Source organism: Neolamprologus brichardi, chromosome 9, assembly GCF_056152115.1.
Source record: "Neolamprologus brichardi isolate AB-2024 chromosome 9, ASM5615211v1, whole genome shotgun sequence".
NCBI classification, from domain to species: Eukaryota; Metazoa; Chordata; class Actinopteri; order Cichliformes; family Cichlidae; genus Neolamprologus; species Neolamprologus brichardi.
The window spans coordinates 20,711,377-20,735,851 of record NC_142112.1 but is presented as its reverse complement, the minus strand read 5'-3'; the positions used below and the strand labels follow the sequence as shown (position 1 = coordinate 20,735,851).

At 41.7% G+C, this 24,475-nt stretch overlaps 1 protein-coding gene across 2 annotated transcripts in view; it reads left to right on the top strand.

Moving 5' to 3' along the window:
* The window catches only part of pola1 (polymerase (DNA directed), alpha 1), a 60,307-nt gene that overhangs the window by 27,326 nt on the left and 8,506 nt on the right, over positions 1 to 24,475 (top strand). For both annotated transcript variants that reach the window (XM_087846099.1, XM_087846098.1), the window contains exons 33-36: positions 467 to 648; positions 3,130 to 3,261; positions 13,134 to 13,250; positions 20,987 to 21,083. In XM_087846099.1, the coding sequence (XP_087702225.1) occupies positions 467 to 648; positions 3,130 to 3,261; positions 13,134 to 13,250; positions 20,987 to 21,083 (528 nt within the window). The remainder of the gene's footprint in view (positions 1 to 466; positions 649 to 3,129; positions 3,262 to 13,133; positions 13,251 to 20,986; positions 21,084 to 24,475) is intronic.

The window sequence follows — 24,475 nt, the reverse complement described above, 5'->3', positions numbered from 1 at the left end:
GGAAAATAATTACAAAAAAGTTTAAAGGAGCCGTGTTACTTAGAAATAAAATGACCAAATTGCTCGAGGAAGTTCCTACAGATGAAAATACTGCTTTTTGAAAAACTGTTTTATGGATTAAATCATTACTTGGATTCACATTTTATGCACGTTTCCTCTCTTGTCGCGGAAGACATAATACCTACTTAATAATCTTGTCAAGTGCTGCAAATTATTTCCAGTTTCACTACAATACATTTCCCGTAAACACTCAAATGAAGTGTCTGTGGGTCACAGTTTAATTTTTTAAAAATAATAATAACATCTGTAGACAGCCGAACAGCTAAATACAGAATGCTTAATTGCAGCATGACCACCTTTCATTGGTGTTTATCAGGCATGAAATATTTTGCCTTCAGCCGTGTTTCTGAATAAACATTTGCTCTGCTGTAAACCTTAAAAAACAAGTCTTTTATTTCTATGTCAGGTCTGGACCCGAGTCAGTTCAGAGCTCAGCAGCAGTTCCAGAGGGAGGAGGAAGCCGACGGCTTGCTGGGTGTTCCCGTCCAGCTGACTGATGAGGAGCGCTATAAAGACTGTGAGAGGTTTACTTTCACCTGTCCTCAGTGTGGCACTGACAACATCTACGACAGCGTCTTTGAAGGAGCTGTGAGTAGATGAACACACCGCTGTCCATCATAAAACTCCTCTGTATTGCTTTCTGTGTTTGTGCAGGACCAGATAATCTTTCTTAGAGTTGTATTTGAAGTCGTATTAAACCCTTGGCAGTTTAGACTTCAGCTGAAGAAATGCGCCGTCTGTTCTCAGCGCACACACACAAAGCACCTCGCAGATATGGCCGAAGATTGAAAGGGGAAAAAGGAGATGGCTTGTATCAGTAATGGTGTGTTTCACTGGTCTAATGGATTAATCAGAAACACAAATAAAGAGCGGGAGAATAATGTTTCAGAAGGCATTTCAGTAAAACTTCCTGTGAAGGATTCATGCGTTAGTCATCCTCCATATTGTGTCTCTGTCTGTATTTTAAGACAGCTGCCTGGCTCCAGTACGGACTCTGTTTTCATTGGCATAGTTTGGACTCCACAACTTGAAAAGCCTTTCCTTAACCCCTGTGGCTCTATGGAGACACACACACACACACACACACACACACACACACACACACACACACACTGATCTCCTACCATTTGTCAGGCCAAGGTTTTGTGTGTGCGTGTGTGTTATCAGCTTCTAATGAGGAGCAGGACACACAGCTTTTTCTTGTCTAGAAGACACTAATAAAACTGACAAGCCTTTGGCCTCGAGTGGTGGAGAAAACTTGTAATAATTAAAATGGGAGTATTAAACACACTCTCCATAAAAGGATAATATCATTACACACTTGAACAGATATGCTGGTGTGTTGTTGCACAAGAAAAAGCAGAATAATCTCGCCCGAGTGATTGTGCTTGTACTAAACGGCCTGCGTCCTGCTATTAAGAGTACAATGCATGAACTTGAAATGTCAGAATAAAATATAGCATTAGTCTAAACGAACCAGGAATCATCTGATTACTGATGTTAATTCTCCTCTCTGTTGCCGGAGGCCGGTATGCACGCACACACAGTGATACGGATAAGACGGTAAGTTAATTAAGGTGGTGAGCATGGTCTAACAGCTCAGAGAGAGAGGGGAGGACAGATGGGCCTTGACTCCTCCGCTGACACCGAGCCAGAGATGGTAGGAGGAGGCGGTGATGTATGATGGAGGACAGACAGAGGAGGAAAGTTGTTTGATGGAGGTAGCGGGAGAGGAGGATGAAAAGATTAAGAGCAGAGAAGGGAAAAAAATGTGGATAAGGCTGCAGGGGAATACCCTCAGTTCAGTTTTAATAGAGCGTTAGGTATCCCACGCAGGCAGTTAAATCAGCACGCTGTGAAAGCTGCACAAAGACGTTGACAAAATGGCCTGCTTAGGCAGTTGGCATGGCAAACCTTTTAAAATTGTTTTTCAAAAGCCTATTTAATGTGCGGACATGAGGCGATCCAGATAACGGCCGGGGTTTGTAGCCAGACATTGAGGAGAACTGGGAGTGTTAGAAGATATCATCCCCTTCTCATAAGTCTCGCACAGTCACAAGACGGTACTTTGAGTGTTTCATATTTTCATTTAATTGCCCGGCGATAAAATGACTAACAAGAAAGTGTTGTAGTAGATACAACTTGTTTTGAAAGGAGAGTCTGCTCTTGAAAGTAAACTTTTGAAAGAAACACGTGAGAGATAAAGAAGACGAGGGGAGGAGATTAGACAGACTAAAATGAGAGAAGGAAAGTAAGGCTAAGATGTGTGTACGTGTGTGTGTTCTTGGTGTGACTGGCTATTAGAGAAATCAAATGAGTTGATTGACTCCAACTGGTAGAAAACTGTGTTTCTTTTTTTTTTTTCTCACTCCTAAAGAAGTGATGTAGGCAAACAAAAAGCCAGTGTGTGGCTGGGTGGGGGGTGTCACATGCATTCTTTTATGTCACAGACTTCCCTGCAGAAACCTTTTTTTGCGGCTGTCAGTGCGACAGGTAAATGGAGTTGAGGTTTAAAGGAGCAAGTGTTTAAAGGCGTTATATTTAGTGTAATTGGTATGTAGTGCGTCTACTTTTTTCATTGCATTAACTATAAAGCTCGCTGTCAAGTGAACAATTCAGGGGAACCAGGGTCATGTTGACCTGTTTTCTTCAGGCTACAATAACGTTAAAATCTACTGGACCCAGGGTTTCTTTAGGCTCCTCTGTGTGTGACATGGTCTTTGTTAAGGTTTAAAGGTAATGGTTGTGTTTGTGTGTTGGAAAACTGTGTTTGCTGATTACAGGGTTAAATATGGAGCTGTGATGAATTCATATAGTATGCATATAAGGCAGTTACACTATAGTTGATGTTTGCCCTTAGAGGCCATTGTACCTGCTGAAGCATTTTAGTACATGTGCATGCAAACTGTAGGAGGAATTTTAAATGTCTCCTGATTTGTGGTTCCCTTTTCTTTTTGTTACCATCAATAAAATAAAGCTACTTTACTTCATTACAGGATGATGCGAGCTTAGTGTACGTGGTTACATGCGGTTTCTTTTCAGGAATGTAATACACACTCTTTTTGTCAGGGTTCAACGGTTGAGCCTAGTTTGATGCGCTGCTGTCACATCCCTTGTGGAGGTTCTCCAGCTGACTACGTCGTCAACATCCGCAACAAACTTGTGCTTGACATCCGCCGCCACATCAAAAGATACTACGCGGTGAGTATTTCTGTTTGTATTCCCGTCTGCCTCTGATAGTCACATTTTGATGTGCAGCTGATTCCAGATAACTGGATTTCTGCTGTTTTTTATTTTAGTTTTCTTTAACCCTTGTACACTAATGCCAAGTGATTATTCATTGTTTTGCTTTGAAGCCTTAATCGGTTGATCTCTTATTTCAGTTTGAGATGTATGGGTTGAAATGAAAGCAGAGTACTTCAATTTGACATGTATTTTTGTGCATTAATATATTTCATTGGCTAAAATATGCCAAGTATTAAATATAGTATTACAAAACTGCACATCAAGGTTCTAGGGTTAATTAGTTTGAGTGCTTTCCTTATTTATTTATTTAAAATCTTTCTCTGTAGTAATACAAATTTGTTCATTCAATCCAAAATGTTCCTTTCCAAATGTTAAAAAACAAAACAAAAAAATAAACAAGTGTGTCTTGAGTCCACAACGCTGCATTTATGCTTGTTACCTACGACAGCAGCACGTTACTAAAGTATTAAATAAAGGATTTGGCTGACAAAATACAAGCTCAAGTGGTCACAGAACATGAGCTGTGTGTAATGAAATCGTCAAAACTCGCTAAAATTGACCTTCCACAAAGTGTCTGTGAAAGGGTTGGACTGTATTTAACACAATGGGGGATGCAACAGATGCAGTCATGTTAAGAGAAGCTATCAAAAGGATGTTGGGCAAAAGATGAAGAAAACCTCAGCAGGGCACTGTGCTGACATTTTCAACCAAAGAGCACACTGAGCATGTAAAATGGAAAAGAGCTCCAGAAGGATATGTCGGCGCATGATCATGGAAATAGTTAAATGGCCATTTGTACTCTGAATACCAAGTTTAAAACGCACACGCAGTTTTAGATGATAAGGTGAAATTTAAATGATAGATGTGGGAAACAGGGTCATTAAGGTATGAGCAAAAACTTAAATTACTTTAAATCAAACATAATGGACTTTAAAGATCAAGCAGATTTGTCTCAATACAAGACACCCACTTACTTGAAAGACTATTTACAATTTTTATTTGCTGTATGTTTTTCTAGCATAAATCATTTTTGCAGGTTGTATTTAAGCATTTATGGAAGGCGTGAAAGTGTGAATCATCATCTCTCACTGGTACCTATTCATATTTTCAGCTGTGCATTGAAAGACGATGACATGGTTGTCAAATATACATACCTATAGAAATTACGCCAGTATATTTGCATTATAAAGAAGTGCAACTGTAAATAACAGCAGCCTTTGTTCAAATCTAAGGATACTTTTCTGACAAATAGAAGAAGGCTTACATACAGTTTGATTTTCTCTGCAAAAAAAACCACCAGTTGACAGTTTTATCAGTGCCATGTCATCACAAAACGACAGCCATTAGAAAATTAACGAAGAAAAGAAGGAACAAGGCGCAGAAGAAGACGGACAGTGTGTTGGTTGGACACTATTATAACAACAAGAAGAAGATTGGTCTTCCTACAAAATGTTTATCCACTGTGTCTCTATGGTTTGGAAATGAACAGGTGGCCTTGACGAACTAAATATTTTGTCAAGTTGGGAAAGCAATGTTTCCTTTTACATAGAAATGTTTCTCTATTCCTTACGGTGAGAAGTACAGTTTATTAATTACAGTTCTCGGTATCGACAGATGCCTTAACCCTTTAAAGCCGGTCGGAGCAGGCACGCTCTGTTTTGCTTAACTATTTTTAAATCCCGGTAGCTCTGCGACCACGTAAGCTGGCGCAATAATTTTTTTTGCATATGAAACCAGATGAGTTGTACTTACATCTTATGCCATCAGCTTGTCCTAAGTCACAGTTTCCTTCCACATATAGCTTTGCAAAAACTGCATAAAAAGCACTTGCAGCAACAAAAACATAATAATAATAATAATAATAATAATAATAATAATAATAATAATAATGATGGATTGGATTTATATAGCGCTTTTCAAGGCACCCAAAGCGCTTTACAATGCCACTATTCATTCATTCTCGCATTCATACACTGGTGGAGGCAAACTACGGTTGTAGCCACACCTGGGGCAGACTGACAGAAGCGAGGCTGCCATATTGCGCCATCGGCCCCTCTGGCCAACACCAGTAGGCGGTAGGGTAAAGTGTCTTGCTTTACGCTTCCCAACCCCCTGAGCCACGGTCGCCCGTGAATAATATTCCAGAAACACGCCTTACCGATCCGATCAGCTGTTTGTAACACTTCCTACGTCCATCAGCGTGAACTATCGCATGTCCTCCATGTCCTGCCCGAAACCGGAAGTGACGTCATTTTGCAGAAATGTAGTTTTTTACCATCAGGGCCTTATGAGCCTATACTGGTGTTTTTAAAAGTTATGTTTGAGTTTATGACTTTCTGTGTTGTTTCTGGGATGCTTAGGACTCATATTGCACTGCTGGAAATAGTTTATTTTGATGCACATGCTGTTTTCTTTGCAAATTTGCATTATAATATTTATTTTCGTTTTTCCTGCAGCATATAAAAATTGGTGTATTTCAAAAATAAAACTATGAAGACACTTAAAATAAATTTCCTGTGGTGGAAAAGTATTTTGTGCAACATTTTTGAGGGATAAGCCTCTTAAATTTCTCTAACTAGAAATATATGTTAAAAAAACAAAAACGATTTTAAATTTTTTTGTAGTTTATTGCACTTTTTTGCAATGTATGTAATTACTATGCACTTAATGCAGACATATTATTAAAATTTGGGCTATAATGGTTGTATTGATGTATATCAACTTGAAATGCTCCCAGAAATGGCACTACAGCATGTAAAAATATAATATAAGCTCTGGCGGACTTGGTTCTATGGTAGGTCTTAAAGGGTTAAGCTGAGGATCAGCATGCTCCTAATGACCAATCACAAGTTAAAGTGGCTCAGAGTGGTCGGGTAGATCCTGGATTAATGCCTTAGTCCTGAAGATGGTGATGCTGTCAGCACTGCCTAAGTGTTAAACCTTTTGCCTACAACAGTCCTATGCAGCAATGTTTCAAACCAGAACTACTTTGACATCTTATGACCCAAAAAAGGTTAAAGCAGTCATTACAGTGCAACTTAGTTTCATGCATGTTCTGCTTTACATGATAGGATAATAATTCAGTAATATTGTTGATTATTTTTCACTTAATTTAGACATTGATGACATTTCATATTTTCAAAAATGTTACTAGTTTTGTATTTTTATTTATTTGTAAACATGGCAACACTGTTGCACTCATAGTGGTCAGTTCACCACGTTGGTGTAGAGTAAAATGTCTCAGGACCTTTTTTAGATGGACATAACTGAAAAATTTCAGATTTTCTCTTTGGTAACAAATCAAACCAAAGAAGCCCATATGTTAAAATGTGATCTAGTCACACTGGAATGCAGAGTCATGGCAAACGGAACATCATATCGTCTAAAAACTGAATTATGCTCATTTTCAGATAACATCGAGTTGCACCCAGTAGTGCAAGTTAAAAAGTCCACGATTAGTTTCTAACAAATAAAAATTGAAAAAGTTGAGACTTCCTCACCTCGCACAGCTAACTATACTTGGAGTGAGATGGGTGTGAATGTTTCATAAACCTCTTTGCGAGCAATTCAGATTGTCATCCGTTTTATCTCGTGAGCTTTTTAGATGGCAGAAGGCCCTAAGAAGTAGTCTTCCTATGAAATATGCAATGTATGATAAAACTGCAATAATTCACTGCTACGTTAGCTAAAGTGTCAGTGAAGTTATTGAACAGAAACATGACCGTTGTGGCAGTGTGGGACATCAATATAGACCCCGAGAAGATGATTTGTAGTGCCTTTGCAAAAGACTTTGATTTATTCGTTTTCAAAAGTCTGTCATGCCGTGGCACTCTGATTTATGGCAGTAAAGTATGTGAACACTGATATCTGCAGATTCCTCTTGGACAGAGTAGATCGAGAGGCTGTGACACATGACGGTGTAAAGGACGGTGTAGTCAGTTTGCAGCCTGGGAGTGAATTAAACAGGATGCCTGCGTTGTCTTCGTAGGGGACTCTATCTCCTCATGGCTTCCAACACCTTGTTCTTGAGTGAGTGGAATGCAGTGTGTGTGTGTGTGTGTGTGTGTGTAGCAGGGTAACTCTCCCACAGTGCTGAACAGAAATCAATTAGCGTGGTGAATGTGTGGGTAGTGAGTCCCCCTCAGCCCCTTTGTCACGATGTGTGAAACAGCTGCTACCACTGAATACTTACACGTCACACAGTAACACACATTTATACACATGCGCACATACACACACACACACGCACGCACCGAGGGCTGAACAGCAGTGGACACAGCACACACAGCAGGGCAATGAAGAGGGGTAATATTGTGTAATTAAGGATTCCTTTCAGGCCGAGGGAGAGTTCAAATAGAGCTGTTTGTCTGGGCAGATAGAGTGAAAGCTCTGTACCTCTGTGTGTGTGTGTGCGCGTGTGTGTGCGCGCGCGCGCACGTGGATATACGTATATATGTGTTGGCGTCTTTAGCTCTAACCACAGAGACATTAATCATTAGTGAAATTACCTTCTGCTCCCCACCTCACCCCCACCATTATCAATAAACCAGCACCCTGAGAATGGGCAAACACTTGCCCACTACCTCTCTCTCTCTCACTCACTGTCACTCTCTCACACACACACACACACACACACACACACACACACACACACACGCAGCCATCATTCCCTCTTCACCCCGCTGTCTTTGGCAAAATGAGAGATTCGCTTGTTTCCTGAACCACCCAATTCTTCTTCTTTTTTTTTCTTTTTTTTAAACCCCTCCCATCTAACAACCGTTACCATGGCATTTAACAAATTATTGCAATTACCCTCGTCATGCGGGTCGCCCCTGGAAACAGGCTGAGGGGCAAGAGAAGAAAGGGGGAGGGAGAGAGAGAAAGGGTGAATGAAGACCAGAGAAGGTGATAATCCTGTTTTGAACAAAAGGTCAAATTGTTGAATAGAGAAGCTTTGATTAAGCGGAGGAGGTACAAAGTGGAACCGTTTGAGCTCTTTTCACTGTGTGTGTCTGTGTCTGTGTGAGAGAGTGCGTGTCTGTGAAGTAGACCGATTTTTAGGTCTATTCACTTTAGAGCTGGAAGTGTTGACTGCCAAAGCACAAAAAACAGTTAGAGGTCTTTCTGCATGCGTGTGTGCGTATGTGTGTGTGGCAGGTGGATTCCTCTGCTGCAGAAGTCACATCAGAGAGGCTTCTCCACTTATACAGTACAACAATGGAGCTCAAATTGTCTCATTAATCAATTATTTGATTTACAAAACATCAATTATCAATAGGTTTTTTTTTGGGGGGGGGGGGGGTTGTTTTTTAGATGTGAATGTTTGCTCTCTGAGAGTAAAATAAGAACAGCGCTGGAAAAACTACTTTAAACTGCAGTTTTAAGAGAAATGATCAAACTGGAAATGTATACGGGATTCGAAACTGTAATGATTTAGAGAGAAGTATAGAAATGGCACCTAATTGAGTTTATTGGACCTTGTTGTTCCTGGAAGAGTGCCGTAACATCAGATTGACTGACTGATAATCTATCAACTCCTCTGAACATATAACCAGTGCAGGTTTATCCATAATGATGGTGCTGTGTAAGCCCTGAGCAGCACACAGCCTTACATGTGGTCTGCAGTGTGTAGTGGTGGATTCCTCACTAACACATTGCCATGGTGAGCCATCAGAGCAGAGGATCGAGACTAAAAAAGGGGCGTGGCTTCTCAGCAGGAGTCTACAGTATAGAAGTAATGTAAGAAACAAATCTAATTTTATTGTCAGCTTTAGCCACGACTGAATTAATTGAATGAAAATCGTCAAACCTCTACTTTAATTACCATTTAAAATGGCTCAGTAGCAGCACTTTGAAGGGTTATCTGAGACTTGCAGGGCACTCGATCAGTCATTTATGGAAGATTATCAGTGGATTATTCAGACTGAACATTGTTTATAGGATTGCTTACTGAAATAAATAAACATGGAGATGACGAGGGAAGGTTTATGAACTACAGCGTCGAGAGTAATGTTGAATTCTCAGAGCCTAAATTATGAGAATGTAACAAAGCGGAGGGTTTCGGATGAGATAAATGTGTTTTTAAAAATAAAAAAACAAACAAAGAAGAAGCTGCAGAGGAAGGGTACATTTCGTGGTGGGCCCTGTCGTGGCCTGGTCTTGCCTCTATTTGGTTAAATTATGTGGAACTCATTTGACATCTGCATTCAGTGTGTCAGGTATCCACTGCTGTAATTATGCAATTATGAGTCTTTATTCTCACGTCCGACTGTACACCCCCACCCACCCCCACCCTCGCTCTTGCAATATGCCTCAATTAGACTTTTTTTTTTTTTTTTATCCTTCTTTGGTCCTGATGTGCTTCTTGTTTTCAGTCCTTTCTATGGGGCTCGCAGGTCTGCCGCACTTGATCTTAACTTAATTTTTTATTTCTTTCGGTATGTGGCTTGTGTGTGGACGGGTTTTTGGGGTCACAGCGGCAGAGCAGAAGGGCATTGTGAGTTCCTCCTTTGAACCTCCTCAGTCTTTGATGTGTGCCTTGTTAATTCATTTTAATTCATGTGAATGGGCGCCAATGAATATGTTTGTACGCACACTGAATGTTTGTGTGCCAGTGAATCAGGCCCATGGGAACAGCAGTGTGTGCCAAGGCTTGTGTCATAAGAAGTACACAAAAAAGACTGCGCTACAGCCTCCCACTCTCATACTCCTTATCTCCCACCTCCATGAACTATTGTCCTGCATGTGTCTTTATCAGACACGGTGAAGCAGTCTCATTTCCCATGATGCCTAGCTCTTTGCACAAGAACAGCAGAGGTGTTCAGATAATTAGTCCTGGCGCTGGGTATTGTGGGTAAAGCTGTGAACTCTGGGACTTTCTAATTGATTTGGGACATATGTTGTGTGTTTGGTTTTCATTTAAAAGAGATTGGCCAAATTTATCTCTGTTCGTATGTGTGTGTGTTTGTGTGTGTGTAGCCTGTTTGTGTAGACGACATGTCTACGCCTTCATCTCCTGTTTGGGGGAGAAAAAAAACTGCAATTTTTTTCTTTAAAAAATGCTGAACGCAATAAATAAATTTGCAGATTTTTGTTGATGTGGTGAGGTGTACATGAGGTTACTGGAAATGTGTGCAGTTGCAGAAAGAATAGTTGGGTTAGATGTATTTGTCTCTGGTTTGATCTAGTTCAGTTTGTTAAATTAAATGTATGAGGATGGAGGAACCTACACTCATCAGCCACTTTGTTAGGTGCACTTGTTCAACAGCCCATCGGTACAGATATCTAGTCAGGACAGTGCATTTAGATTTGAAGACATGGTCAAAGTGACCCGCTGAAGTTCAAAGCAGGCATCAGAATAGAGAATAAAGGTGATTTTTAAGTGACTTTGAACATGACATGAGGTCAGAGGAGAATAGAGCTTTAAATTTACAGAAAGGCAACAGTAACTCCAATAACCACTTGTTACAGCTAAGATATGCAGAAGAGCATCTCTTGTCAGCTAAGAACAGGAAACCGAGGTTACAGCTCAGTGTAATCGGTGAATATTGGAAAAAGTTGACTAATCTGGTGGGTCTCAAGTTTTCCTGTGACATTCAGACGGTCGGGGACAGAATTTGCCATGAACATAAAAGTTGGATCAATCCTTCTTTGTATCAATGGTTCAGCCTATGGGGGATATTTTCTTGGCACACCATAGTTATCTTATTAACAGCTGACTATCTTTCAGATGCCACAAGCTACCCTGGTATTCTTGCTGACCATCTCTTTACCATCAGTGTACCCATCTCCATGGTTCCACAGTCAGCAGATCTCAATTCTGCAGAGCACCTTTGGGATGTGGTAGTACAAGAGAGAAATCATGGATGTGCAACCACTAAATCTGCAGCAACTCTCCGATGCTATCATGTCAATATGGAACAAAATCTCTGAGAGATGTTTCCAGCATCTTGTTGAATCAATGCCATGACAAATTCAGACTGTTCTGAAGGCAGAAACCTGGTTTTAGGTACTAACAAGGTGTAACTAATAAAGCGGCCAGTGAGGATGGCTCTATAGCAGGACAAATTTTGCAATTAGTGATCTACAATGTGATGCGTTTTGGTCAGAAATTGCTGACATGAAATACTAGTCTCATATAAATCTCATAGCATCACAACGTCATTGGAACCCGGTGAAGCCCAAATTGCATAAAGAAACAGTGGCTGAACTGAAGTGCTGTTCATTTGTACTGGGTGGCTCAGTGGGGTGGAGTGGGTGGTCTGCCAGGTACATGGTTGGCAGTTTGATCCACAGCTCCTCCAGCCTGCATGCCTGGGTAACATACTAAACCCCAAAGTGTTCCACTGGTGGAAGAGTGTGCGATAGGAAGTGTATGTGTGGGTGTAAATGGGTAAATGTGAAGTAATAACTGGATTGACTGCTCAGTTAGAGTAGAAAAGCTTTATGTAAGTACCAGTCCATTTACCATTACAGTATTGTTCACTGATGGTTTACTATAGATGGTCTACTAAAGAAACATCCTAAAGATTTTGCAGGAGAAATGCATCCTTAAAATCAAACATGCTTTTTACAATAACCTTAAAGAACCTGACAGATTATTAAAAAGGACCAATACAGGGAAAAAAGTTGTTCATATAGGGTTAAATCAGCTGTAAAGAAAATAATCCTCACCATTTCTTTTGGTTGCTGCTTTTCAAAACTGATTAGAAGACAAAGGCGGACCTAAAAATCAATCGGAGCTACCGTGTGTGTGGTGGGTGGAGGGGGTTGGTATTGATAGGCAGACAGGTGCAGCAGTTTTGAAGGGGTTTATTTTGAGTGAATGGGGCGAACGAAGGCTAGCTGGATGTAGGAAAGGAGCAAAGGCGTTGATGGCGGTGGGTCTTATGCTCTGTCATTAGTTGGGCATTAACCCCCTCCCCTTTAAACCGTCTTTTAGTAATGACAGGGCATAAGAAGCAGAAAGGGGAGGAGTGATCTGGAAGAATATGGGGAGATTGAGAGGGTTAGTCCACAGCACCTGCCCAGGGTCACTACCTCACTCCAGGAGGTCCTAACTACTGCCGTTTTGGCTGTCTGCTGCTCTGCCTGTATGACAGAGCAGGACCCTGACACACAGCAGCTGAAGATACATCGAAATGTAAAGAAAAGGAAACATGAAAAGGCAGTATGCGAAGTCAGTAAACTTCTTTTTATTTCATGCAGTTTTTTTGTTGTATTTTACAAATCCTATTTGCAGTGCGTTTCTTGTCAGATTGTTGTGCAAAATTAGAGCAGCTAAATGGAAACAACAATTTTCAGCAAAATTTCCTCATTACCAGAAACAGTTTTTAAAAGCACCACAAGACAACAAGTTTTTTTCTTCTCCCCAATTTTTTAAGAACACCTTTAGCAACAAAGTGGTAAATTAACACATTTTATAAACGAGTAATGACATTGGATGCTTTGAATGTGTTTTCTGTGTTCATCTGTTTGATGGAAATGTACATTAATTCATGTGTTTTGACATATTTTCATCAAGAATCCTTTAAACATGATTTCTAATCACTGTTGCAGTAGCAGAACTTCAGGGTATAATAAATGGCTTAAAAATTGAATGAAGTGTTTTAAAACTTATTTAAAACTTTTTTTTTTAAAAAAAATGTTGGTTTTGTTTTGTTTTTCCTTTGTGTTTTTCTCTCTGTCAAAGCAGCAAATTGAGATTTTCATCCAAAAACCTCACAAAAAATTTAACTAACAAGCAACAAATCGCAACATTTGGAAAACTTTGTGCGTTTGCAGCTGTTTCACAGCTGGCCGAACTAAACCAGTTTCATGTGTCATAGGGCTGGTTGGTGTGCGAGGACCAGGCCTGTCAGAACAGGACCAGACGTTTGCCCATCGCCTTCTCCCGGCATGGACCCATCTGTCCCGCCTGCAGCAGGGCGACACTTAGACCCGAGGTAACGCATCCGCAAACATCAGAGTTCACACTGGCACACACGTGGCTTTGCATTCTCATTGGCTTAAAAGAAATATACCCCAGGCTGAGTTAAGTCTCCACAGCAGCATGGGTTGTTGCATTCTGTGGGTCTTTTCCAGTTGATGGTGCTATGGAGCTGCAATATCCGCTCTCATATGTGCTGTGCATTTCTGCTCATTAGCGTCACATTTCCTCAAATAAACACTCTGATAAAACCAATCTTTGTCGTGTGTGTGTGAGCGACAGTGTGTTAGTGCACATGTGTGCCACTCTGTCTGTGTTTGGAAGGCACTAAGAGCTTGGATGGTAGTTTAGCCATTAAAAGCATCTGTCTGTCCAGCTCTGGTAGCCGCCTTATGAACACTTTGTTAGTTTGACCACTGGATTTAAAAGAAACACTCTCCCTTTCAATTTGAGCGTGACAGTTCAATCTGCTTTTTGTCTTTTCTGCCTCTGTCCCATTCTTACCATTCCTGTCTCAACCCTTTGCTTTAACTCCCTCCTGTCAATTCTTTTTCTTTCTTTCTTTTTTTTTAACCATGCGTGTTCTGCCCCTTTCTGTCCCCCCCCCCCCCCCCCCCCCCCCCCACTCCACCCCCCCACCGGCTGCTTTGCTGTGTCTGGGTCTGTGGCGACAGGTTGTAAACCAGAAGGCCAATTTCTGCTGTCACTGTAGCCACTTAGGCAGCCATTGCTGTGCCTGAGGGCCGTGGCACTTTAAACTGTGGGCTGAATAAAACATTTAACTCTCTGTGCTCGTTCATGCACCCTTTCTCTACTTTAAAAACTGCAGCCTGTCTTCATTTTACTTCACGGTTTGACTCCACAGACTTGGCCTTTTTATCTAAATCCATGGGTTGCTGATGATGAAGACAGATGTAAGCAGTTTTGTGTAAAAGTCAGGATGAATACTCAGAGGATATTATTGATACCAGTGCAAGCATTCTCCACCGGGTCTGTGAGGATTTTCTGTGTGGGGAAGAACATCAGGTTTTCAGCATCAGTGCAAGTGTTTCATCGCTCAGTAATATTTGCATGTGACTCAGGTGTATAAAAATCTTTGTTTGGCAATGTGCAACTGTCAGGAAAAGATGCCAGCATTGCTAAAAGGAACTTATAAGCCTGGAGCTATACGCTTCCAATGAACCAGACAATTTGGAACAGGTTCTCATCTGGAGCTTGTTCTTAATTCCCCATCCCTGCTTGCAAGGTGCTTTGCATACATTTAAAAGCGAAATTTTAAAGTTTCAAATTCAAACATTGGGTAAGACAACATCTGTGGAGATCAGGCTTGACATTTTCTTTTAAGAACAAGGAGTAAAAATTTGCAGCATCATTTAGTAATGTTTTTTTTAGCTTCTTAAGTACAATACGAATACTCCTGTTATATTCAGACAAGAGATAATACATGGCAAAGTGAGAAATCAAGGTGTTAAGATTACGTTGTCTTTTATTTTTGAATAAGCCCACCCACTTCGTCATCGTCATTGCATCCATCAGAGTGAATGTGGATCTATGTGAATGATAGAAAAGCATAGGGAAACGTGCTTGAATGTGTATAAAGCGCTTTGAGTGCTTGGGTAAAGTAGAAAAGCGCCGTATGAGAACCAGAGAAACCAGTCCATTTACCATTTTGCCTTTTCATGACTCAAATGTTTTTTGCAAAAGTCATGAGCCACAACCATTTTTGTTCCGTTTCCAAGAAACCCGACTGTCATTTTTAAAGTGATCTTTAGGAATAGTTCTCCAGATTTCCTGATTATTTTTCCTCTGTAAATTGGCTGTTTTTTGCACGTATTTTCAGTCCTGTCCTTGTGCAGTACATCCATTCATCCTTTCTCTTTCCCTTATTTTCCCTTATTCAGGGTCATGGGTGGGTGGACTGTTGCAGTCACACTTATGGGCAATTTAGAATCACCAGTTAACCAGTTAGTTTGGACCGTGGGAAGCTGGGGTATCCCAGAGAGATCATGAAAGGTCCCAACGATGGTAGATGGTGGATTTGAACCCAGGAGCTTCTTGCTGCAAGGCAACAGTGCTAATCACTACATGTCTGTGCTGCCCAAGAGACTTTTTTTCTTTATAAAGCTTAAGGAAACATTATGAATCATTAGTAGTTGTTTTTAAGCCATTAATTACAAGCATCGTGTTGCACAAACACCTAACTTGTTCCCATTTCTTTACTTAAACCCATGAACAAAGATATTTACACCAATAATGTGATTCTCAAAGTGCCATTAGCACTTTGAGAATCACTGTGCTAATGGCACTTTAGCTGAAAATGTGGCAAATCTAGCCATGATGTAGAAGATAAACAGTATTTTAAAGTTTTGTGCTGGAAATAGGAATTAATCATGGAAAGACCTGACAGATGTACTGTATCTGGCCCTTTAGTTGAGCCATCTGTTGTATTCTTAAGGAAGGGAAAGGGGGAGAAAAGGCTGAGATTTTGCACAATTGCTGAACTGAAAATCAGTGGCAACAGGTCTTATGGAGTGATGAACCCACATTTGAAATTTGTGATTCAAATCGTAATCAAGCCATATGAAGAAGGTCAGGAGAAGAATACAACAATGTCTACAACCATCAAAGGTGGAGGCTTTGTGGTTTGGGGAATTATGAATACAGAAAAGTACCATCAGATTTGGATCCACAATGTGGAAAACATCTGATTGGCAACAGCTTCGTTTTCCAGCATCTAAGTGACCCAAACGCTCTACCAATGCCATAAAAAGCATAGCTGGATAGAAAAATCACTCAAGACTTTTCAACAGTACTGCATTTCTTTCCTCTGACTGTAATGTGCAAAGACCCACCCCTGCTTTGACTCTGATTGGCCTTTCTAACCAGCCATGTAATTTGAAGGCTAACTAAGCAACAAACCGCAAATCAGAAGCAGGGCAGATTACATTATTGTGTTAATGAAATAAAAGACAGTAGATGTTTCCACACATTGCAGGTGAATAACAAACAAATAATTTTGGACACTGACATGAAACTGATCTATTGTTTTTAGTTGTCTGTTGAGGGATTTGAACCTAGATGGAGGCGCTGTGTGCAAAACGCTGGCTTTTACTCTTTCTGTGGCTCACATCTGTGTCACTACCGACTGCTGCTACAGTGTGAGGCTGGAATAAACAGACGTGACACAGGGGGTAGACATGATGCAGCAAATATTAGAGCAGTAATTGTTTTACAGTGTAGTTGTTTCTGTGATTTTGGCACCTTTTCTGTGGTGTCCTGGTTTTCCCACTCACAAACATTTTAGACAAGTGGAGGTGTGACAGAAATATGCCACGTCTGGTCGAAATATAACACATTACACATGGGAATAAACTTGACTGTTTTCATGATGTCGAAGCACTCTTTAAAGATGGCTTTGCTGCAAAGTTTAAAGTCTGTTTTTCTGTTTGTGTGTAAGTAAACAGATTCATTAGACTAATATTAAAAATACTTTTTATATGTTATGAATTCATCTCGGAATCCCTTCGCAAGTACATCACTGAGTCTTTATTGGCCTTTAGTGTGCTAGCTTCAACATTACAGCTCTTTAAATACCTTGTGAGCACAAAGGGCTGCCACTTAGCAATATAGCAAAGGCTTATATAGCAAACCCTTTGAGCAAGACATTTAATTTTGAATTATTGCTGTTGATTTCCTTTGTTTTTTCCTGCAATAGTATAAGTCATGATTCGTAGTAGGCTAACTTTGACTTTTCAGCACTGTTGTCTGAATCGAGCCAGTGCACAGAGATTAACAGTCCAGCAGCTTACGTTTTTAATTGCTGCTAATTATGCAAAGTATTCAAGAGACCATTCATGGCTGTTTGAGCTGGTGTGGACCGCTCACGCTAGCAATGAAGAAGACGAGAAATTAGCCAATTTCCACTGAGAGGTGGTCTCCTTTTTTCTTTTTTTCTTTTTTAAATGCATTAAAGTTCTGATTCTTTTTGAAACGTCCATCAGATTCATGTGCGTCCTGCCTGCTTTATCACTCTGGACACATTCCCTTCTTGCTTTTCGTCTGCCAGCATCATCATAGTTTATCGGTCTCAAATATGCAACAGCCACAAAGACGATTAGTGGTTCTACTTTTGTGTACGCTGCACCAAAGGCAGTTTTTGTGTGTGCCAGAGCTTCCGTAAACGGAGTATCTTGTTTGTGACTCCTTGTTCCCGTGTCTCTCTCTCTGCATCATGGTACATTTACTGTCACTGTGGGGCTGCCTCTTCTCTCTTCTCCTTCCTCCATCTCTCTCTCACTCTGCCTCTTCCTTCTTCTCCCTCCTTCTCTCACTCCCTCTCCCCCTCTCTCTGGACACAGATTCAGAGCGTGATCTGATCTCCATGTAATGGGAGAGTAATAGGCACTCTGCCTTGATTGGTTGGTAATTTGGGGGAGTTATGCACAGGTGCAATTTGTAATATTTTCAGTAAATTAAATTTCTTTCTCTTCCTCTCTTCATCTCTCCCTCTCTCCTCTCGCTCCCTCTGCAGTGCTTAACTCAAATAGGCTATTTTTTTTCTCACCCTGTCTCAAATCTGTCCTGACTTTTCCTCCCCCCTCCTCCCCCCACCTCTTTATTCACTGCTTTCTTTCCCTGTTCCTTTCTTTTCATTTTCTTTCCCTCCCCTCCCTCCCTCCTTAGCTCCTACACTTATTCTCTCTTCTCTTGGCTCGCTCTCTTTCTCTCCTCCTCTCGCCCTCCCTTTCTGTCTCTCTCTCTCTCCCTCTCTCTCTCTTTTTCTCCCCTCGTTTTATTGATGTACGCTCAGGCGCCCATTAGAGCTCCCTTTTTCCCTCTAGTGGAAATTGCAGCATGTTAATTTTCACACAAATTACGGCAATAGCAGGTATCTCTATTTGATACATTATAGCGGGAGCAATCAGAGATAATTGAGTGCCTTTCAGAGGGAGACGGCTGCATTCACTGCCGGCTCAAAGCTGCCCCATTATCGCCTAATCGCTCTTTAAACACTGAATTTTGCCGAACAAAAATTCTTGTCATAATTTTGCTTAAGTGTATTTGGAAATCACAGTCCTTTGAGCGAGGATAATTGAAATCAAATCCCTTTCACTGGAGCTGACATTTCTACATTTCCCCCCAATTGAAATTAATTTCAAAAATTGAGCATGAATATCTTCAAATAGCAGGCAATTATGCCTTTCAATGGGGAGAAATTACCGGTGCTGAATCGTTGGAGGCTTGCGGGCGAGAGCACCAGTTAAATGCCTTTGTTTCCCGCCGTGTTTGCCTAGTAAAGATTTACATATATTGACTCATTATGGTGTCTTGTGAAGCTGATCGGCGTGACTACCACAACCGGCAATAACGCTCATCGCATCTAAAAAGCTCAAGAGTTTTAAAGCCTTGTGGCCTCACAGCTGAGGGAAAAATGTATGTTTGTTTCTCTCCATCTCCCTCCCTTTCTCACTCCCTCTCTCTTTCTGCAGCTGCAGTAGCACGAGTGCTTGTAGACTCAGTATTTACAATGCATGTTTGCAGCAAAGCCAGAAAGAAGCATGCAAAGCCGAGGCCCTTGTCCGTGTCACCGGTGCTGGGATATTTTCTGCCATGTCAAAGCCACTGGGTGCTTGTAGTTTCACAGCAGCTCACACATGTTCCAGCCTCTGTAACCCAAAAAAGCGGGGGGGAAAACTGGCTGTGTTTTTGTTTGGCCTGCTACAACGTCTCTCCCTCGCATGCTCGCAGAATATTGTCAGTCTGACTACCTTTCATTAACTGCTTCACTGGTGTACCTGAGTGTAGTGCGCAAAAGTTCTCTGGAGGTCGGATATGTGCGCGCGCGTGTCACGTAAAAGATAGAGGCAGGTGTTTTTAAGACTGAGGAAGTCTTGAGTGCTTGTTTTATTGCGTGAAGCCATTTCAGACTGTTGCTCTGTGATTTGATCAATTTGTATGATTTAGCCTCTTTTCTTATTTCTTACTTTTACCTTTTATTGTATACATCCTCTCCCCCACTTTATCGTCCTCCTGACACATCTTCCTTATGGCGTAACTGTGTTTTGTAGCTGGGTCGGGGTTGTGTGCATCTGTGGGGAGGCAAGGGGGTGTGTGTGTGGGGGGGTGGGGGGGGGGGGTAGTCAGTCAGGGATGAGGGAGGCAAAGGAGCAAGGGGTACGAGGTGGGGGCTGGGGGGTCCAACACTCCCGGGAGAGAGGCAATTTCACAGCTGGTTTGCTCCTTAGGCAGTCAGGCTGAAAATGCTGCAGATTTGTGGAGCAAATTGAAATGGTGTCAGTGCAGGAACAAAGCGCCGAGCTGAATGACGAGGTAGGTGAGTGTGGGAGAGAGTGAGGTGGGGTTGAGGGGTTCTAAATTCAATAACAATCCTGTAACATTTTAGCCACGCCTTTCTGACACCTGTCAGTCAGTCAGTACGGCACGACTGGCCCGCCCACAATCAGCATTATATTGTTCAGATGTGAGATGTGTGTGTGTGTGTGTGTGCATTTTTTTTTCTTTCCCAAAGAGGAAGAAGCGACGCGCTGTGTTTGTGCCGACCGAGCTTGTTCAACCTTGGCAACCGTAACCGAGGCTCCATTATGGGATGCGCATGGTTTGGTTGTTGACTAGGCAAGTGCATCAGCGGTCAACAGCTGTGCGTGCCATGTGGGCAAGCCATAGAAAGCCATTAAACACACACTCGCTTTCACACATCACAGTTTGCGTATAGCTGCATTAGATACTCTTGCCACTTGATTATGCCACAGCAGTAAAAACTGAAATTACAATTACGCACATTCCCGATTGGCAGGTATAATGGGCGCACACATACTCGCTTCACTCACACACACACACAGAGACACACGGATACTGACACACAGGGATTGTCGGGGGATTCTTCCTGGTGGTAATAATAAAGCACTCGGCGCACACCTGATGGCAGTGTGGGGTCGGGGCTTAGCGTGCCCTCTGCAGCGTAGCAGGGAAATGACGAGCCAATAACTGCAATTAAACATGCAGTATAATGGCTAATCAAATTGACAGCCTCGGCTGTTCACATGCCTCTCTCACAATGGCTTATCACAACAAACTATTATGAGGGAGGGTATTTCAGGCCTGATCCCCTCTTTTCGTTCTCTCTCACCATCTCTCACTTCTTTCCGAGTCTTGCTTTCTTTTGCTCTGTTTTTCTTCTTTTTTCTCTCCCCTCCCTCCCTCCCTCCCACCGCTGTCTTGCTCATCCTCTCCGTCTCTTTCCCCTCTCTCCCTCTGGCAGGCTGTCGTGTGGCTCCATTTAATTGCAGTGGAGATTAACAAAGCAAGCAAATTTGTTTTCTCGCTTTACTGTGTCACACAGAGGAAGGGAGATGTTTTCAGGGAAGTATAGTCATTTGAGCTAGGTGCGCCCTCTTAGAATTATGTTTAATGTGCCTGTTTTTCAAACTGGTAAACCACTTTTATTATTCTGTTGTTGATGGGTTTTTTCCCCTCCTGTCATGATCTTGACTCCGTTCTCGGCGGAGTGAATAATGGTGATTAATCACTTATTAATGCAGAAATGGAGCAGTAGTGTTGTTGGTGAGGTGGCTGGATAAGACTAGTAGTGACAGGGATATTCCACACATGCAAGAAAAATATACACGAGGCTCCTCATCCGCCTCCAAAAAACACTTTTGCCTTAATCCATATGGGGTGGGGGTTTTCTTGATGAAGTAACTCTTTTTGTGTGTGTCTGTGTTCTCTCTGCAGTACTCGGAGAAGGCCCTATACAACCAGCTGTGCTTCTACAGGTTCATCTTTGACTGGGAATACGCAATCACAAAAGTACTAAATAATGACGAAAAAAGTAAGATAACACACACCCAGCATACTTGTTGCAATAAATCGAATTCATTGTTTTTCACGTGGCCTGTAGGTGGTTTTCGTTTGAGCTGCACAGTTTTAGAGACCTCTTGTGTAGAAATGTCTGCCTTTACTAGAATATAACTAGTTACATGATGCAGAAACCTTGTTGTGAACACATTCATGCAGAAACTATTGTCTTTATACTGTTTACATCCACCAGCTGAGGGGGAATGGCATTAATGTTTGCGTCCTGTTACAGTGTTAAAAGTGCTAAACCTTTTATAATGGGTGTACAGATGTTTTAATCTTCAGTGACACAGATGTTGAATGTAAGAATGAAAGAAAATGCTCACGATATGATGCTTGGACTTTTGTTTTTTGTGAGTAAGGTAAGTTCCATCCACTTCTATTATATTCAAAAGAAGTCTGATCTGTCCCAAACAGGCCAGCTTTTACACCAAAACAATCTACAGTTGATGATTGAACCCCACTACGGGCCAAATGAAAAATTAAGGCCAAATTAATACATCAACCAATATTGACTGATGTATTTTGATTTCTTTGTGATAAAGAATAAGTAAGTTTCGGGGGGAGTTGTCCTCCAAAGTTTTTCTTTATGTTTGTTTTGAAACTGGCTCTGCTTTTGTAAATTTAGTCATATTTTATTCATTTTTCTTCCTTCTCTGCTATCCAGCCATTGAAAGTGAAATCAAGTTAGTAGAGCCTCTGCTGAACTTTGAATTTTAATGTCCTAACAAAGCTTCCTCACAAATACATGTACAACATAGCATTAGTAATCAATGTCTTAACATAAACCTTTTACCCAGGCTGCACTTAAAATATTCACCAGTGATGTGACACACACACATGTGCGCTCGCACACACACACACAAAAGTAGCGGAGCCTGGGCATTGGATATGGGAAGGGGGGTTAAGGACATTCAGCTCCTCGACTCGACAGCCCTAATTTAGGAGTCGGATTCAATCACACACACATACAGAATGCAAAACGCTCCAATCACTAGAAGAAAGAAGGAGAGAGCCCTCCATCGCTCTGCCTCTACCCCTACCCTCACTGTCCATCTCTACTGCTTTCTCTCCCTTGCTCTCTCTGTCTTTTTGCTCTCTCTCTCCCCCTCTCTTGGACAGGCACTCGTTTGGCTGTGTTGATTGAAAACAGGTTTTAGATTTGGGGAAATGATAGGGGGAGTAATGGGCGCGCTGACGAAAGGATAGCCCTTCTCATATAATGGGACATGGAGCGTATATTTCCCCCCTTGGACTCAAATAGACGCTACTCCAGTGATCTGGGCGCACTCAGTAGGCGTCAGCCGCAAGGCCTCTTTACCCATAGTTCTCCCTGATTGATGTCACTTGATTAGAAAGGGCCGCTGGGCCGAGTGATTTATTTATTTGATTAAATTTTTTATGTATGTATGTTATTTATGTATGTATGCTTGAATGCTGCGGCTGTGCACACTGGGACCTGAGTAAGGCAGGGAAAGAGTGAGACAGCAGAGTTAAATATAACGTGTAATCAACAGATGACCACTCAGAAGATGGAGGGAGCTAAAATGGAGGGATTGGACCATTGTGGAGGAGTGGGGGGAGACTAACATGATTATAGCCTACATTTTTTTGCTTTTATTTCTGTCTTCGCCCAGATGCAAGAAATCGTCGCCAATCAATCCTCGACTCTTTCTTTATGCTCCTGTGCTTTGCAGTGTTTTTGATCTCTTTGAACTTTCTCGTCCACAGTTTCTCATTTTTGTGTTTCACAGCGCAATACTGTAGAGTATATCCACTATAAGGGTACTCAAAGTTTACTATGCAGTGTTCAGTAAACAGCAAATGGTTGGATGGTTGTGGATTTGTTTAACATCTTAACATATGATTCCTGAAAGCTTTTTGATTTGGGATATTTATCTGTTCAGTTAAATATCAGAGGGGCTGTTAATCTGCTTCAGCTGCTTTGGAGTTTATGAAATTAACAACAGGTGCATTGGAGGGGCAACTATGAGACAACTAACACGGGAATGTGTTTACAGACCACTGACATTTTCCTCCACATTTTCTGGGTGAATATTACTAATGATAGTATGAGGAGATACCTGGACCTGGCAGAGGTTCCAAAGGTAGTCCACCTCCTCCAGGATGGCACATCAATATGTGGCATTGCCAAAAGGTTTCCTGTGTCTCACAGCACAGTCTCAGCAGCATTTAGGCTACTTACACACGTACACGGGTATTTTTGAAAACGGAGATTTTCCATTTTCGTTTAAAAAAAAAAAAAATCCCGTCCACACGTAAATGCAGAAATGAAGGAAAACGCTGCTAGGAACACGCCAAAGCAACAGGTGGCGATATATTCCTAACCGTGTAGAAATGTTGGCCAATCAGAAGTCTAGAAGCCTCGGTGGGAAAAGTAAACAAAGCTGGGGCATAGAAGCAGAACCGAGTCGTATGTGTGGAGGGACAGTAACTGTGTGTGTATATGTAAGCATTTAAACACTGCAGAGAGTACAATTAACAGTAACAGTATTGTAGAAATTCATTTCACCGAAACAATAACGTGGCGCACAGTGTGACGTCAAAAAAGGCGCACACCTTTGACGCTGCATTTTCTCAGTTTTTCTCGTCCACACGTAAATGCAAAAACTGAGTTTTCAAAATTATCCACCCTGGCAGGAGTTTTTAGAAATCTCTGTTTACGTGTGGACGAAAGGTTCAAACGCATAGAAAAATCTGCGTTTTCAAAAATACCTGGGTACGTGTGGACGTAGCCTTAGATTCCAGACACTTAGTCTAGCAGAGTTAGACAGGGCAGTAGAAGGTCCTTAATCCAACAGCAAACCTGGTATCTGCTCCTTTGCCCAAGGAGGAACAGGAAGAGCACTGCCAGAGCTACAAAATTAACTCCAGCAGGCCACAGGTGTGAATGTCTCTGACCAAATAATCAGAAACAGACTTCATTAGGGTGGCTTAGTAGGCCCTGGGCTCACTGCACTGTACAGCCTGATTGGCATTTGCCTTTGAATACCAGCACTGGCAGGTTAACCTCTGGATCCTGGGTTCCTCCTGGTGCACAGTGTCTGGCCTCATGTGGTGATCTATGCAGGCATTTCCTGGATGACAAAGGGATTGATACCACTGACTGGTCCCCAATCTCACCTGACTAAAATCCGATTTAAAAACAAAAAAACAAAAACTGGGACATTGTTTCAGTCCATCCAACACCAGCAGGTTGTATCTCAGGCTGTCCAGGAGCTCAGTGATGCGATGTTCCAATTAAGTGCAGAGATCCACTTAGAGCAAAAATGAAAACTCTGCTTATTAATTTAGCCTGATTATTTGTGTCGATATCAGCTTGTTGTCAATTCTCAGCTGGGAAAC